Genomic DNA, 12174 nt, shown 5'->3' with positions numbered 1-12174 from the left:
ATTCCCTACTACAAATGGCGGTCAATCGAGTGGTGACCTGACTAGTTGCGAGGTTATTTTATTTTATTTTATTTATGTGTCTATTTATCTATGTAATTTTTCTTGGCCTTCTGTCGTTTTGGCATAACATTAATGGGCTGGCTCGAATTGTACCTCAATTATACTGTCAGGGTCACCTAGCAAGCAATACTCAAGACATCAATACCCCGTTAGAGCTCCTAGCCAATCTTTAACTTATGGTGATATGTGTTTCATGTGATAGAAATAGGAAAGGCGTACTCCGCAGATCGATCGTGGATCGATCTCAGCTGGAAGTTAGTAAAGTTCTCATACCGCTCCATTTCTACATTCTGGTGGACAGAGAGACCGGCTAGATACAACTACTCCATCTTTCAGCTGGATCATCTCAAGCCTCCTTTAGCACTGCTCAATAGTGGTAGTCCAGTATCTCTCCATTTGGCAAGGATCTCTGTTTTCGTCGGCGGCACGTCATCTGAAGACAGTCGCCAAGGGACTGAGTGCGAGGATGGGGGCTCTCCACCCCTCCACCTGGACATATGAAGAGGGGGATTGAAGTTATAAGAGGCTCACAATATCCCAGGCAGTTCTTCAGTCATTATAACTCTAACCTTTGCTTCCATCCGTATTCCATAACAGCTTCTAGCCTACCCAACATGTCTTTCTCTCAATCTTCCTGTAATATCAAACTCGAAAACCGGGATGGCAAGACCTTTCTCTCACGTGAGGCCGAAAGCGAGTCAGGCAACGTGAGATATACCGAAATTGAACTCGATGAGAGGATTGGGAATCATGAGGGTCAGTGCCCCGCCTCGATCTTTGGGCGATGAACTGAACTAACCTCGAACAGGTTTCTTTGAGCTTGGGTCGAATTTCACCCAGACTGCAAGAAACGTCTACTTGGAATCCGATGGCCACGTCCCGTATCTGAAGGCCGAATTGCAAATGGGTAGTGGAAATTATCGCGACCGTATTGAGAGCATAAATCTCGACGAGTACATTGGTAACGATAACGGTAATCTGGTCTGGAATGTAAGTCCTTCAAAGCATTATCTGGTTTGCTGTAGCATCTGCTTATTTTGCTGTAGGTGTGAATAATCGATTCGCCTTGCTGCATAGCCATGCGAGCGTCTTAGATGAATTGAATGAAGGTCTTTTACAGCTACTCGTTCCATTATAACGTAGTACCAAGCGTGCGTACTGTCGAAGTCTACAGGGACAGCACCGTTGTTCTCTTATTAAATGCCACTTGAACATGGAAGACTTTACTTGATGAGGCTTTTGTTGGGCTGCACCATTGCGGTACATAACATCGTCTATCCCTATCTCAAGAGACCGCCAGCCTGGAGGGAATGACGAGGTCAGCGGCCGTAGCCCATAGATTTGGAGCTAATCCAGCTCATATATGGTATCACCATGTCTGGCTCTTATTCAATTTCCCATTAGGATACATATTCTCAAGACCTGTAAAATTTATCAAGATTAAGAAAAGCTTTATTACTTACGACAGTCTGAATCTAACTTACAGTAACTGGTCATTTAGTACCGAAACCCCGGCACTCTACATTAAGCTATGATCAGTCCAGTGACTTCTTTCTCTCCTTATTGGCCGCGTGATTCTAAACATGAAAACAAAGCAAGGCAATCAATCCATGTCGTAGTGCACAGTTTGTAGGTAAAAACAAAAGGAAAAGAAAAAGAAAAGCCCTTCTGGAAGAAGACGTCACGGGGTATGTAGAGAAGGTAGCGTTGAGGGCTGGCGAAAGGGTTTACAACAAGAATCATAGAGAAGATCGAAAGTAGCGTGGTACATGGAACAAGCTGTGTTCAACTACAGCTGCAGTATTGTTTCCAGTATCATTCCATTGTTTTGAAATAGCCAAGCTTCTTGCGTAGTTGGAAGTTGTCTCCACTCCACCCCAGTGAGTGTTATCAAACTCGATCAATATTTCCGGTTTGGTATACTCAACAACGACTTGTTATCTTAAGCAGAGAATTAACTTGTGAAGTTTGTCGGGTGGCCGTAACGAGATGGCACGAATGACTGTTCTGGAGGTCCGTTCCTTCTGAGTATCTCATCATATTAAGGAATTAGAACGGAGAGTGATGCGATAAGTTGAGAAAACCTGGTCTGAAAACCCCATTATGTAGAAAGTCCTATTCTCAATTTGTCAGTAGATGATTCAAGCCAGAGAACTCAGGAACATTTCCTTTGGAGATAGTAGGAATGAACGATTGTGAATTAAATCATGATTGAGGTGTACAGAAGGACTTCTACATTAATTTTGTCTAGACTGGACATCTGTGCCTGTATTCGGTGCATCTAGAACAATGCTGTCACTTAATCTGGCCTGCAGACTGGCCAAAGATCGCGACACGACTCTACGCACGGACCAGTCTACCTAACCACCTTTAGAGTAGTGTCTGCAGGAATGAAAGCCAAGCCTAATCCGGCAATACTAAGTGGCCAATAGGAAATGACTCTGAAATGGGATGATCTTGTTTAGCCATGTTGTGGTATGCAAGTATGAGGTATATATTGAAGAAACTCGCTGTATTTTTCTCATATATGAACATTGTATGGCTATGGTAAAGGTAAGACTCGATCGCCACATGCGCAACGAGCGTCTTGACCTTCTATCTTCACCATCTGGGACCACACTCCTGGGTACAGAGCATCGAAGAGGACTCTTACACGTTGACCAATTAGGGTTTGTCCATTACTGTATGATCACATGGGCAACCAATCCAGAGCGGCAGTAGTGACGTCAACGCCGAAAGGAGTAAGTGTGATATGATATATCAAAGATTAGCCCTCAATTGCTTGACCCCTCATGCTCCACTTCAGCTCGAGTCGCCGTCCTGACCTTAGTGACTTCCAGGGTTGACTCGTGTCAGACAAGGTCCGCTGGAGCTGATGGTGGTAAAATATGAACTGGATCCCCAGAAGCAGGAACATCGTGTACAATATAGTTTCCCAACGGTGCCGCAATCGTCCATTGCCTAAACCACCACTGCAAAACAGCATCGCAAGCCAGCGAGCAGCTGGGATTACGTCGGCAAGACAGGTCCGAAGTCCTGTAACCCCTCAATTGAGAACCCGTTTACCAGCCACAACCGCAAACATGAGCAGTCGCACCCCAATCGAGCCCCAACGAGTCGACGCACCGTTGACACAATCTGCAACCTTCCTCGTCGTGTCAGTTAAGGATGACTCGGAGGCCGTTCAAACCGTCCGCTCGACTCTCGCTAGCGTCGATGACCTCTCCAAGAACGTTTCTATTCGCGACCTCGCTGCCCAATTCGCATGTACCGTAGGAATCGGCAGCAACGTCTGGGATCGCCTTACCGGTCTTCCTCGCCCCGCCGAGCTGCACCCATTCCGTGAGATAAAGGGCAAAAAGCACACCGCAGTGTCCACCCCCGGCGACCTGCTTTTCCACATCCGCTCGGATCGTCGTGACCTATGCTTCGAGTTCGAGCGCCAATTGATGGACCTCCTCGGCGACTCCGTTACGGTTGTCGATCAGACGGTCGGATTCCGGTATTTTGACGTGCGTGACTTGCTTGGGTTTGTCGACGGCACAGCCAACCCAACCGGTCCGTCAGTCTCCGATACACTCCTTGTCGCTGAAGAAGACACCTCCGCTACTGGAGGAAGCTACATCGTGGTGCAGAAGTACGTACACGACCTCCAAGGATGGAAGTCTATGTCCTCCGAGAAGCAGGAAGCAATCATCGGCCGCACCAAGTGGGAGAATATCGAGTTGGATGATGCCGACGAAGGTAAACAACAGTCACACAAATCTCTTGCCACGATCGAGGAGAATGGAGAGGAGCATGAAATTCTGCGTGACAATATGCCTTTCGGGAATCCTAGCTCGGGGGAGTTTGGAACATATTTCATTGGATACACTCGGCGCTTGTGGGTTATTGAAAAGATGCTAGAGCGCATGTTCATCGGAAGCCCTCCTGGCTTACACGACCGCTTGCTCGATTTCTCGACGCCACTGACTGGAGTGACCTTTTATGCACCGCCAGCCAGTGTCCTGGCCGGGTTGGAGAGTGATTAAGTTCCTACCGGGGTGGTAGCAGAGCTTCGAATTTTCTGGTTCCACCCTCGAGGAACTGCTGGAGTTGCGTAGTGGCGGGCTAAAACCAGATGCCTGTTCGTCCCTATAGAAGGGAAGCCGGGACTTACATCGCAATACATGTTGGCTAAAATGGATAAACAGATAGTGTTAGAAAAGGCTCCCTTAGAGCCATTCTCTGCGAGTTGATAGCCAGCAGGCTCACAACAACTGTAAGGCCTGCGCTTAGGGATTGCATACGTGTATCATAAAGCGGCCCCAGTTTATTACTTGGTATCCTGTGCGAATATAGCACATGCTTGTTACAGTAATTTCATGTCCGAGTTATTTCGATCCTTCCCAAAGTCCGCTCCTAAAACTAATATGAGTTTGATAAGCGCAGGATAGACCTCGCTGGTAAGATTACTCGATTTAGCACATACGCGCTGTAGCACCAAATAGTGTCTTTCAACACGAGTACGGAGTAGAGGCTTGGGCGCTACCATCACAAGGTACATAGGTATGTGCTCACACACGCTGGTGCCTTCTCAACCGAGGTATTAAGATCCTTCAACATACTCAGCATGACACGGAATGCTGTCTCTTTTAACAAAAGATCTCACCATTACTTTGAATTACGAGACACTGCATGTCGCTCTGCTTAATTCCACTGCTCACTACCTGGATATATTGCTGAGCCAAGCACACAAACAAGCTTAGTGCGCCAGTGAGGATGGGGCGATCAGGTCACTGGCCACGCGTTCACGGGATGCGTTTATCTGACCTGGGAATAGCTAGCTACTGAGTCCAATAATCTTCGTACAGGTTATCTCCTCTGTTTTGGTAATTGCCTGAATTCATCTTCCGAGGTATACTCCAAATCGCGTTAGGCTGCTCTAAGTATTTTCCAACAAGACCGTAAATGCAGGTAGATGCCCATATTACTACTCTGTGCAGGTCCATCCGTGAAACAATGTCTCAGAAGTCCGAGACACTAATATAGGGCTCGGAGCCTGCGGCAGGGCTCCGAGGTGTCCGAGCCTGTAGATCTTTAGTCCAAGAACTTAATTCGTTCACCACATGCTTATCGCATTCGTCTTCTTCAGCGATCTTCGCCTAAGGTTCCATATAAAGCGGCCCGAGAGGACACGGCTGGGTATATTCAATCAACGCGACTTTTCCCCGGGGACAGATCCGACGGTATGTTTCACATTCATGATGGTGTTTGGTAGCTAACCTATGGCGACAGCGCAAAATCTCACTTTCTCGCTTTTCGTAGGCGCTGGTGTCTGGGTTGCTCTCCCCAGTGGATGGTCTGTTTTTTTTTCTCATGGTCGATATCCCGCAGAAGATGTAAGAAGGGACAAGTTCCTTGGCGACAGGATGGATATAAATTCAGTTTGTTGGTCCAGATGTCGGCATAAGGAACGTAGCCCTTTCTTGCATCTGTAACTCTATCTGTCTCTCCATTCGCCTTTGAACAGATACGAACTTCAATTTCATTGATCAACGAGCATCGATAGGAGTCGTAATGACACGATATTCATACCGGATTGCAGTGGTAGCCGCAATCTTACCATCAACGTGGTGTGCGACTGTTGATCTGCTAATTCACTTTCGCAATAGTTATGTAGGTTGATAGCCTGATCTCGTGTATTCAGCATAAGCTAACGTAACCAATGGTTCCAGGCATCAGTGGAAGTAGATATCGGGACACCTTCTCAAACACATTTCCTTCATTTCGATACCGGTTCATCATCCACATGGGTCGTTGACCAGAACTGCGCAACAACTTGTCCGAATGGAAGCGGGTACAACGTCCATGAATAACCGTGAGATTTCTAAGCAACAAAGCTAACTAGATCAGGTTTGACCGGCAAGGCTACAACATTTCTGCCTCTTCGACTGGCACGTCTCTAGGGGCTTATGGAAGCATTGATTACTTCGGAGGAAAGACCGCCGGCCCAGGAGTAGCCGATACTTTCAACCTCCCGGCTGGGACGCAGGGGGACATCGGGTTAACGTGGAACCAGACATTCCTAGCTGCGAATGAAACCTCCTGGCGATTCATCTCTGCAGATGGGTTCTTGGGATTAGCCTTTAGCACTATTGCTGTCGCGAACACCACGACCGTGGTCGAGACCCTCATGCAGCAGGGTCACCTTGACGAGCCCCGCTTTGCGATCTACTATGGAAAAGAGTTCAAGGATACCGGTACAAACCCGGAAGGTGTTTTCACAATCGGCGGCTCGAAGGAGGAGCAGTATGTCGATGGTGACTTGACATATGTTCCATTGGCATTGGAAAAAGAGTACCAGGTGTGGCGCACCACTCTCTCGTCGATTACCGGGTCAAGCAATGCAGGCAAAAGGCAAGCCACAAGTAAGATTCATGGAGGTAGGGCAGTGTTCGACACGGGAGCTGGAGCACTACAGGTACCGTCCAATGCCATTTCAGAGCTTTACACATCAATTGGCATGAACTGGACTGCCATTAGTCAAGATGGCTATATACCCCTATGCAGGGACTTCAACTCGAGCTGGTCTGTTACTTTCCATTTCGGGGACTCCGAAGCAGACCCCAGGTTGACTTTAACCGGCGATCAATTGGCCCAGCCTGGGTTTGCCGACAGGAAGGATGCATGCAATCCACCCTTCGATGACAGCGGGAGTAATGATTTTGCCCTTCTCGGCACGCCTTTACTTCAACATTTCTATACTGTGTGGGATTTTGGAGCTGCTGCGGTGACGGACTATCGTCCTCGCATTGGATTTGGAAAGCTGAAAGCGGGAATGCGGCCGTGAATGGTGGGGATTTCAACCCATATTGAATAGGGGGCTCAATTTAACAGTTGTATTTGGGTCATTTATAGCCGTATCTACGGAGTTCAAAGCACATTAGTGACTATTATCTTCACGATTTGTGTTGTATTGTGTACAGTTAGTGATCATCCTCTTATTATGGTATATATTGTTGAAAACTTGGTGAAGTCAGCTAAGATACTAGTTCCTTGAGTAGCACTCTAAACGTGCCATTCAATATTAATGGGCTTAGATTGGAAAGTATTGGCATTAAAGCCCCACCAAGAAGTCTCCAGCCGAGAACAGTGGGGGAAAAGAGTTCCGTCTCAGAATAGCTCTCAGCTCTGGACGCGCCTCAGCCTCAACCCCTCAACATTCTCCTTACTGGGCATCATAAACCCACTGCCGCTCTAATCGAGACATTCCCTTGGTTTGATATGGAGCCGCTGTGGCTGTATAGAGAAAATGGTCTATTTCCATCCTATCAAAAGCCCTCTCATTAAGCGCTAATAGGCTATGATCCTCAACCCGCCTGTTAGGGTAGATCGTAATAAGCGAATAAAAACCAAACATATGACCATATAAATTGTTTCTATCCTACTCAATGATCTATACTATGGAAAATAGACAGGTTATTTGTTTTTCTATTTTTACAAGGTATATTATATCGGTGCGATCCAGAGTATTCTTAATTGTAGTCTGATTCAGATGTAGCTGACCTTTTGGCCTAGTTGGGTGCCTGTTCGCCTGCCAGGTGGATCGCATACCCTCACAATTTGATAAAACTGGATATCTATTGGATAGTATAGAACTATATGAATAGATATTCTGATGCGCGCATAACCTTTTGTGTAATAGTATTCTTCGCTATCTAATGATTCCCTTAATAGCTTCAGCTATTGTATCTGTTGTCTGGATGGGCCTGCTGGAACCGAATCTGAAGGACCATTTTGATTACTGCATTCATGGCCACGCCACGTCAGAAAGCCACATGAAGCTGAAGGGCAGGGAGTCAGTCCAATGAAAAACTCCATCTTCGCTGTGTATGTCTTCAGTTTTCCCCAACCGCCTGCAGATGGGGTTCTAAGAAATTTATAACCTATGATGACTGTATGTATGTATGTATGTATGTATGTACAAAGGCCAAAATGACACCGCTTGACAATTGATTGACTCACCAACCACGAATCGAGTGCAAGGATTATCGTGGAGTAATCCACTTTACTGTTCGGCAAGAGCCGAGGCTGTCCATTGTTTTGTTAATCCTTTTATCCATCCAGCCAGAGCCCATGCCGGCTTTTCCACTGCCTCGCCTGGCTACCTTGGAGGTAAAGCACTTTCCGGGCGCGTATGAGTATTGGTGGCACCCCCTATCCTTCTCGCATTGCGCTTGACAGTCCTCTTGACTGCCATTGCCCTCAATGCTCTCATCGGAGGAGGCATTATCCCAGTCCTCCTTTATTTGCCCGATTTGTGGACGGACGAACTCTTCGAATACATGGGCATGCAGAAGGGTCTGCCTTTGTGTCTGGTAATTTATGAATAAGTATACTTCCGTTTAGCTCTGGGCCAGGGCCAGCGTATACTTACATTTGCCCACCAACGCTGCTCAAACTCCCAAGTCTCTCGAATATCGTCCGGCGTCATATGATGATAGGTTACCACAGGCGTACACCAATGGTGGTCAATCTTCGGTCCATAATGTGAGAAGGTCCACGGTGTATCGCCCTGTAGCATGGGATTTGCGAAAAAAAGACCAACTCCTGCATCGTTCAACGCCTTTCCAAGGACACAATCGCCGGCCCACTGACTGGCGGTAAAATCGTCATATTCCTTAACTCTGGACGCACGATACTCGGAAACCTTATGCATAGCCGCGTGGGATATGACGAGACCAGACCCACCATGGCCGAAGTTGATGTTCAAAATATTTACCCCCGATCCCATATAGTATGGCTGGCTGGGATCAAACTTCTCCAGCCATGCCAGAAGGTTCGGCCATACCACATACGTGTCTGCCTCGATAAACACGTACCACTTTGCGTCGGCTCGAATATTGAGGGTTTCGTTGATCATGGGGAGAAACTTCCACTTGTCCAGTAGCCATCCCCGATTATCGGGCTTGCCGGATGGCGTGCTTGGATCGTCGTTGATGTCTTCCGCTGTTAGCCCCGCCCGCCCAGATTCACGTAGTCGATTGTAGAGATCGAATTCCGAGTGTGTTTCCTTTATCGTCTCGTCAACACCGCGCAGGACGTCGTGCGCTTGGACACCAGCAATTTGCTCTTCGAAGTCGGAAAAAAGAACGAAATTTGGGATACATTTGAGGGTGGTGTTGAAGTGGACTGGCACTTTCTCCAATGCTTCGGTGGCGCCCGTTTTTAGGACCACCAGAACGTCGTGTATCCCTGGTAGGTCTGGGCAGCCAGATGGATTCGATGTGGCTGGGTCACCGGTGGTATTATTTTCTCGTTGAATGGACCCCGTCTCTGTAGCATGCCCGTCCTTTCGAAACCAGAATAGATAGTTCAACAGAATAAAGGCCAGTACAGGGGCCACAATGAGGGGGATATTTCGAAAACGCGAGGAAATCATTGCTAAGAGTGCGAGGGGGGTGACGAAGACCCTGTCAGAAGGATTAAGGGACGGAGGGAGGGAGTCTCCACTACTTATAGAGTGACATTGAGCTGATGGGGTCCTTTTTGCACAGGCACCACTAAGCGCCGGTCAATGTCTTTGTTTTGTATGGTGAATGGACCCTGAACGGCATCTCGATACTTTTGATAGGACAATCGTCCATCAGGTAGGCGCTATCCAGAAACGGGGCCAATGGGAGGAACGGGACCCCTGCCTAGCTTCGCGGCTTTAGTGCACAATGCTGGATGGGGATCGTCTCCCATGCTTCACAATGAATACAACCTCCTTACTAAGCCCTGGAGCTGTAGCATATCAGACAGAGAGAAGCGGACTATCCCATGGTGGCAAAATCGAATATTGCTTAAAGTCATGTGTGGGCCTTTGTGGCTGACCGTACCATGATCAAGAGATATTCGCAGACTATCCCCCCTACTCTAGTACACCTATACCAGACTTAGACTCGCTCGGTCGACCGTTCTATGATAACATGCTTCCGCGGCTCTGGATTGTCCCTTTCCTAGCCCAGTACTCTCTCGCTGGATGTCCTGCCGTGCCTCTTCCGCAACCTGACATCTGGCCCGATGGCAAATTCTTCTACCCAAATGGGGCGCCCCAGTGTTTCTCACAAGGCTCCGTCATGAATATCAGTTGGGAAACCAAGTACAAGACCACCAATCTGTATCTGGTCCACGGCGACAACTACGACGATCCAGTTGCCCTGTCATGTAAGTGCAGCGAGCACCCAGACACCATATTTTAGTGATCTTGACAACAGCTACAGTGAATACAGCATCTACATGGCACGAATGGAGAGTCGGGTACCCTACGCGAGACGACTCTAAACCGTTTGTTTTCCGACTGGTCAACGCACAGGGTTCGAGTGAAGACCAGGCAGTTGGAGGCATCTGGAGCGCCCGATTCTGGATCGGTTGGAATCAAGAGGCGTCCTCCAGCTCCACCCTTACCCCTACTCCTACATCCACACCCACACCCTCACCCACGGAATTTGGCGCTGTGACGACCAGACCATATACGAACACTAGTGCCACTCCCTCCGCCTCGCCGTCGAATACCCCAGAATCAAATAGTGAGCTCTCCTCGCATGACAAAGCCCTCGCAATAGGAATTGGTGTTGGCTTGGGTGTACCTTTCTGCGGCGCTGTTATCGGTGCCTTGGTCTTCCTGCAAAGACGAAGAAATCGGCGCCCATCCATCGAGCATGGCGAGCCCTGCGCAGCACCTGACTCTGAGAAGAGTTGCACCAATTCGGCTGTGCCAGAGGTTATGTGTCTCGATGGTACGCCGGTGTATGAACTGTCCGGCGAAAGTAGCATAAAGGAGGCAGACAGTAGTCATGTTCGATATGAGCTTGCTTGATATGATTGTACTGTTTTGTTCGACAAAAGGAGAGCTGAAAAGGAGCTACCAGTAATGATATCTTTAATGTAATGTTTTGCACAAAGGATTGCGGGAAACCTTGGGCCACATAAAAACAAATCCCCATCTCTGCAGACAAATATATCCACTCCACACTTTTACCAATGTCAAGCAAAAGCATTCCATATAAATCCACTAAATCCCTGCCGATTGACTCATTCAAGATTGAGCTGCCACGAAACTCCAAACCGATCGTTCACCCACGCAAACCGGCGACTGAACCCATAGTTATCCAACGGCATAAGCACCGAGCCTCCTTCACTCAAAGCACCCACAGCGCGATCGATGGCATCATCGCCATGCTCTTCTGTAAACTTGACGAACAGTGACAGCGAAGGGGTGAACTTGAACGCGTGCTTCACGTAGCTATCTATTGCCATAACCTCAAGCGACCCCCCGATATTCGCTCTGGCCATGGAAACCTTCCCTTCTGTGCCTGCTTCCCCGGGTCCATAGCGGGTAATAGAGATGATGCTGGATCCTGGGATTGTTTGGACGTAGAAATTCAGGGCGGCTTCCGCGTCGCCTTCGAACATGAGGAAGGGGGTGACTGATGTTGTTGTTGCGCTCATTATTGTTTGGGGATGATGGTAATAGGACACTGTGATATAGGCTGGGATGCTGTATATTAAGTGTGTCGGATTTAGGGTAGTTCAACTGGTTAAATTTAACTAGTTAGTCCTTCGAGTCTAGGCAGCACTAGGCAGAACATGATGCATTGTGGGGATAGCTTTTCTTGGCAGAAGGGTCTGTTTGTGCTTTGGATCACAGACGCATAACGTAACGACTCCTGGGGTGAGTTTGTTTAAAGTGGATCCTAGTAGCTACTTTTATCATGGGGTCATAATATATTACGTGGCGACTGTCCGCGTTTAATGGGTGCAATGGGCATATATGCGATACCTGATTTAGGCTTGGCGTACAGCTAAGGTTGTTGGCTGGCCTTTAGCATACTAGCTACTGTAGAATATTGGTTTGACTCGACTAGTAAGATTCAACATGACCTTACATCTGGTGCCAAACATTTCATTCGGCAGAGCATCCTATAGTGAAGCGCTTCCTACAGCCTACGCAGCCTTGATTATTTCGACCATAATCACGGCCTTCGCATGGACGAACTGGATCTCGCAGGCTCACGCTTCGAAAAGCATTTTCCCTGATGCTTTGTACGAGATTCACTGGATCATGCGTCCTGTGGTAACCCTTAGTGT

At 47.9% G+C, this 12174-nt stretch overlaps 6 protein-coding genes across 6 annotated transcripts; 4 read left to right on the top strand and 2 right to left on the bottom strand.

Moving 5' to 3' along the window:
• Positions 1 to 674: 674 nt before the first annotated feature.
• On the top strand, positions 675 to 1198 carry BDV37DRAFT_286718 (CVNH domain-containing protein; the record flags this gene model as incomplete). The annotated part of the gene is made up of 3 exons (XM_032087969.1): positions 675 to 816; positions 869 to 1033; positions 1107 to 1198. 3 exons carry the CDS (start codon positions 675 to 677, stop codon positions 1196 to 1198), a joined length of 399 nt encoding a protein of 132 aa, XP_031937667.1.
• Positions 1199 to 2865: 1667 nt separating this feature from the next.
• BDV37DRAFT_209604 (Dyp-type peroxidase) lies at positions 2866 to 4251 on the top strand. Its single transcript, XM_032079983.1, has one exon. It carries the CDS (start codon positions 2949 to 2951, stop codon positions 4089 to 4091), a length of 1143 nt encoding a protein of 380 aa, XP_031937666.1. The 5' UTR covers positions 2866 to 2948; the 3' UTR covers positions 4092 to 4251.
• A 1368-nt stretch (positions 4252 to 5619) lies between these two features.
• BDV37DRAFT_286716 (pepsin-like aspartic protease) lies at positions 5620 to 6892 on the top strand (the record flags this gene model as incomplete). Its single annotated transcript, XM_032087968.1, has 3 exons — positions 5620 to 5718; positions 5778 to 5899; positions 5956 to 6892. 3 exons carry the CDS (start codon positions 5620 to 5622, stop codon positions 6890 to 6892), a joined length of 1158 nt encoding a protein of 385 aa, XP_031937665.1.
• Positions 6893 to 7969: 1077 nt separating this feature from the next.
• Positions 7970 to 9509, bottom strand: BDV37DRAFT_257984 (uncharacterized protein). Its single transcript, XM_032083003.1, has 2 exons — positions 8480 to 9509; positions 7970 to 8417 (listed from the first exon to the last, which is right to left on the bottom strand). The coding sequence occupies exons 1-2, from the start codon at positions 9482 to 9484 to the stop codon at positions 8091 to 8093; spliced, it is 1332 nt and encodes a 443-aa protein (XP_031937664.1). The 5' UTR covers positions 9485 to 9509; the 3' UTR covers positions 7970 to 8090.
• Positions 9510 to 9852: 343 nt separating this feature from the next.
• BDV37DRAFT_257983 (uncharacterized protein) lies at positions 9853 to 10964 on the top strand. The gene is made up of 2 exons (XM_032083002.1): positions 9853 to 10251; positions 10308 to 10964. Exons 1-2 carry the CDS (start codon positions 10014 to 10016, stop codon positions 10901 to 10903), a joined length of 834 nt encoding a protein of 277 aa, XP_031937663.1. The 5' UTR covers positions 9853 to 10013; the 3' UTR covers positions 10904 to 10964.
• Positions 10965 to 10971: 7 nt separating this feature from the next.
• BDV37DRAFT_257981 (VOC family protein) lies at positions 10972 to 11678 on the bottom strand. The gene has a single exon (XM_032083001.1). The coding sequence runs from the start codon at positions 11533 to 11535 to the stop codon at positions 11119 to 11121; it is 417 nt and encodes a 138-aa protein (XP_031937662.1). The 5' UTR covers positions 11536 to 11678; the 3' UTR covers positions 10972 to 11118.
• Between the last annotated feature and the right edge of the window lie 496 nt (positions 11679 to 12174).

Source organism: Aspergillus pseudonomiae (genome assembly GCF_009193645.1).
Source record: "Aspergillus pseudonomiae strain CBS 119388 unplaced genomic scaffold BDV37scaffold_80, whole genome shotgun sequence".
Classification (NCBI taxonomy): Eukaryota; Fungi; Ascomycota; class Eurotiomycetes; order Eurotiales; family Aspergillaceae; genus Aspergillus; species Aspergillus pseudonomiae.
The sequence above is the reverse complement of the archived record's forward strand: the minus strand, read 5'-3'. Positions and strand labels throughout refer to the sequence as shown.

Bases quoted from the DNA above. Each gene is read 5' to 3' on its own strand.
- BDV37DRAFT_257984 (XM_032083003.1), bottom strand. From the start codon at position 9,484: ATGATTTCCTCGCGTTTTCGAAATATCCCCCTCATTGTGGCCCCTGTA. The intron at 8,418-8,479 runs GTAAGTATACGC...ATAAATTACCAG, and splicing joins AGCAGCGTTGGTGGGCAAAT to ACACAAAGGCAGACCCTTCT.
- BDV37DRAFT_209604 (XM_032079983.1), top strand. From the start codon at position 2,949: ATGAACTGGATCCCCAGAAGCAGGAACATCGTGTACAATATAGTTTCC.
- BDV37DRAFT_257981 (XM_032083001.1), bottom strand. From the start codon at position 11,535: ATGAGCGCAACAACAACATCAGTCACCCCCTTCCTCATGTTCGAAGGC.
- BDV37DRAFT_257983 (XM_032083002.1), top strand. From the start codon at position 10,014: ATGCTTCCGCGGCTCTGGATTGTCCCTTTCCTAGCCCAGTACTCTCTC. The intron at 10,252-10,307 runs GTAAGTGCAGCG...CAACAGCTACAG, and splicing joins CGATCCAGTTGCCCTGTCAT to TGAATACAGCATCTACATGG.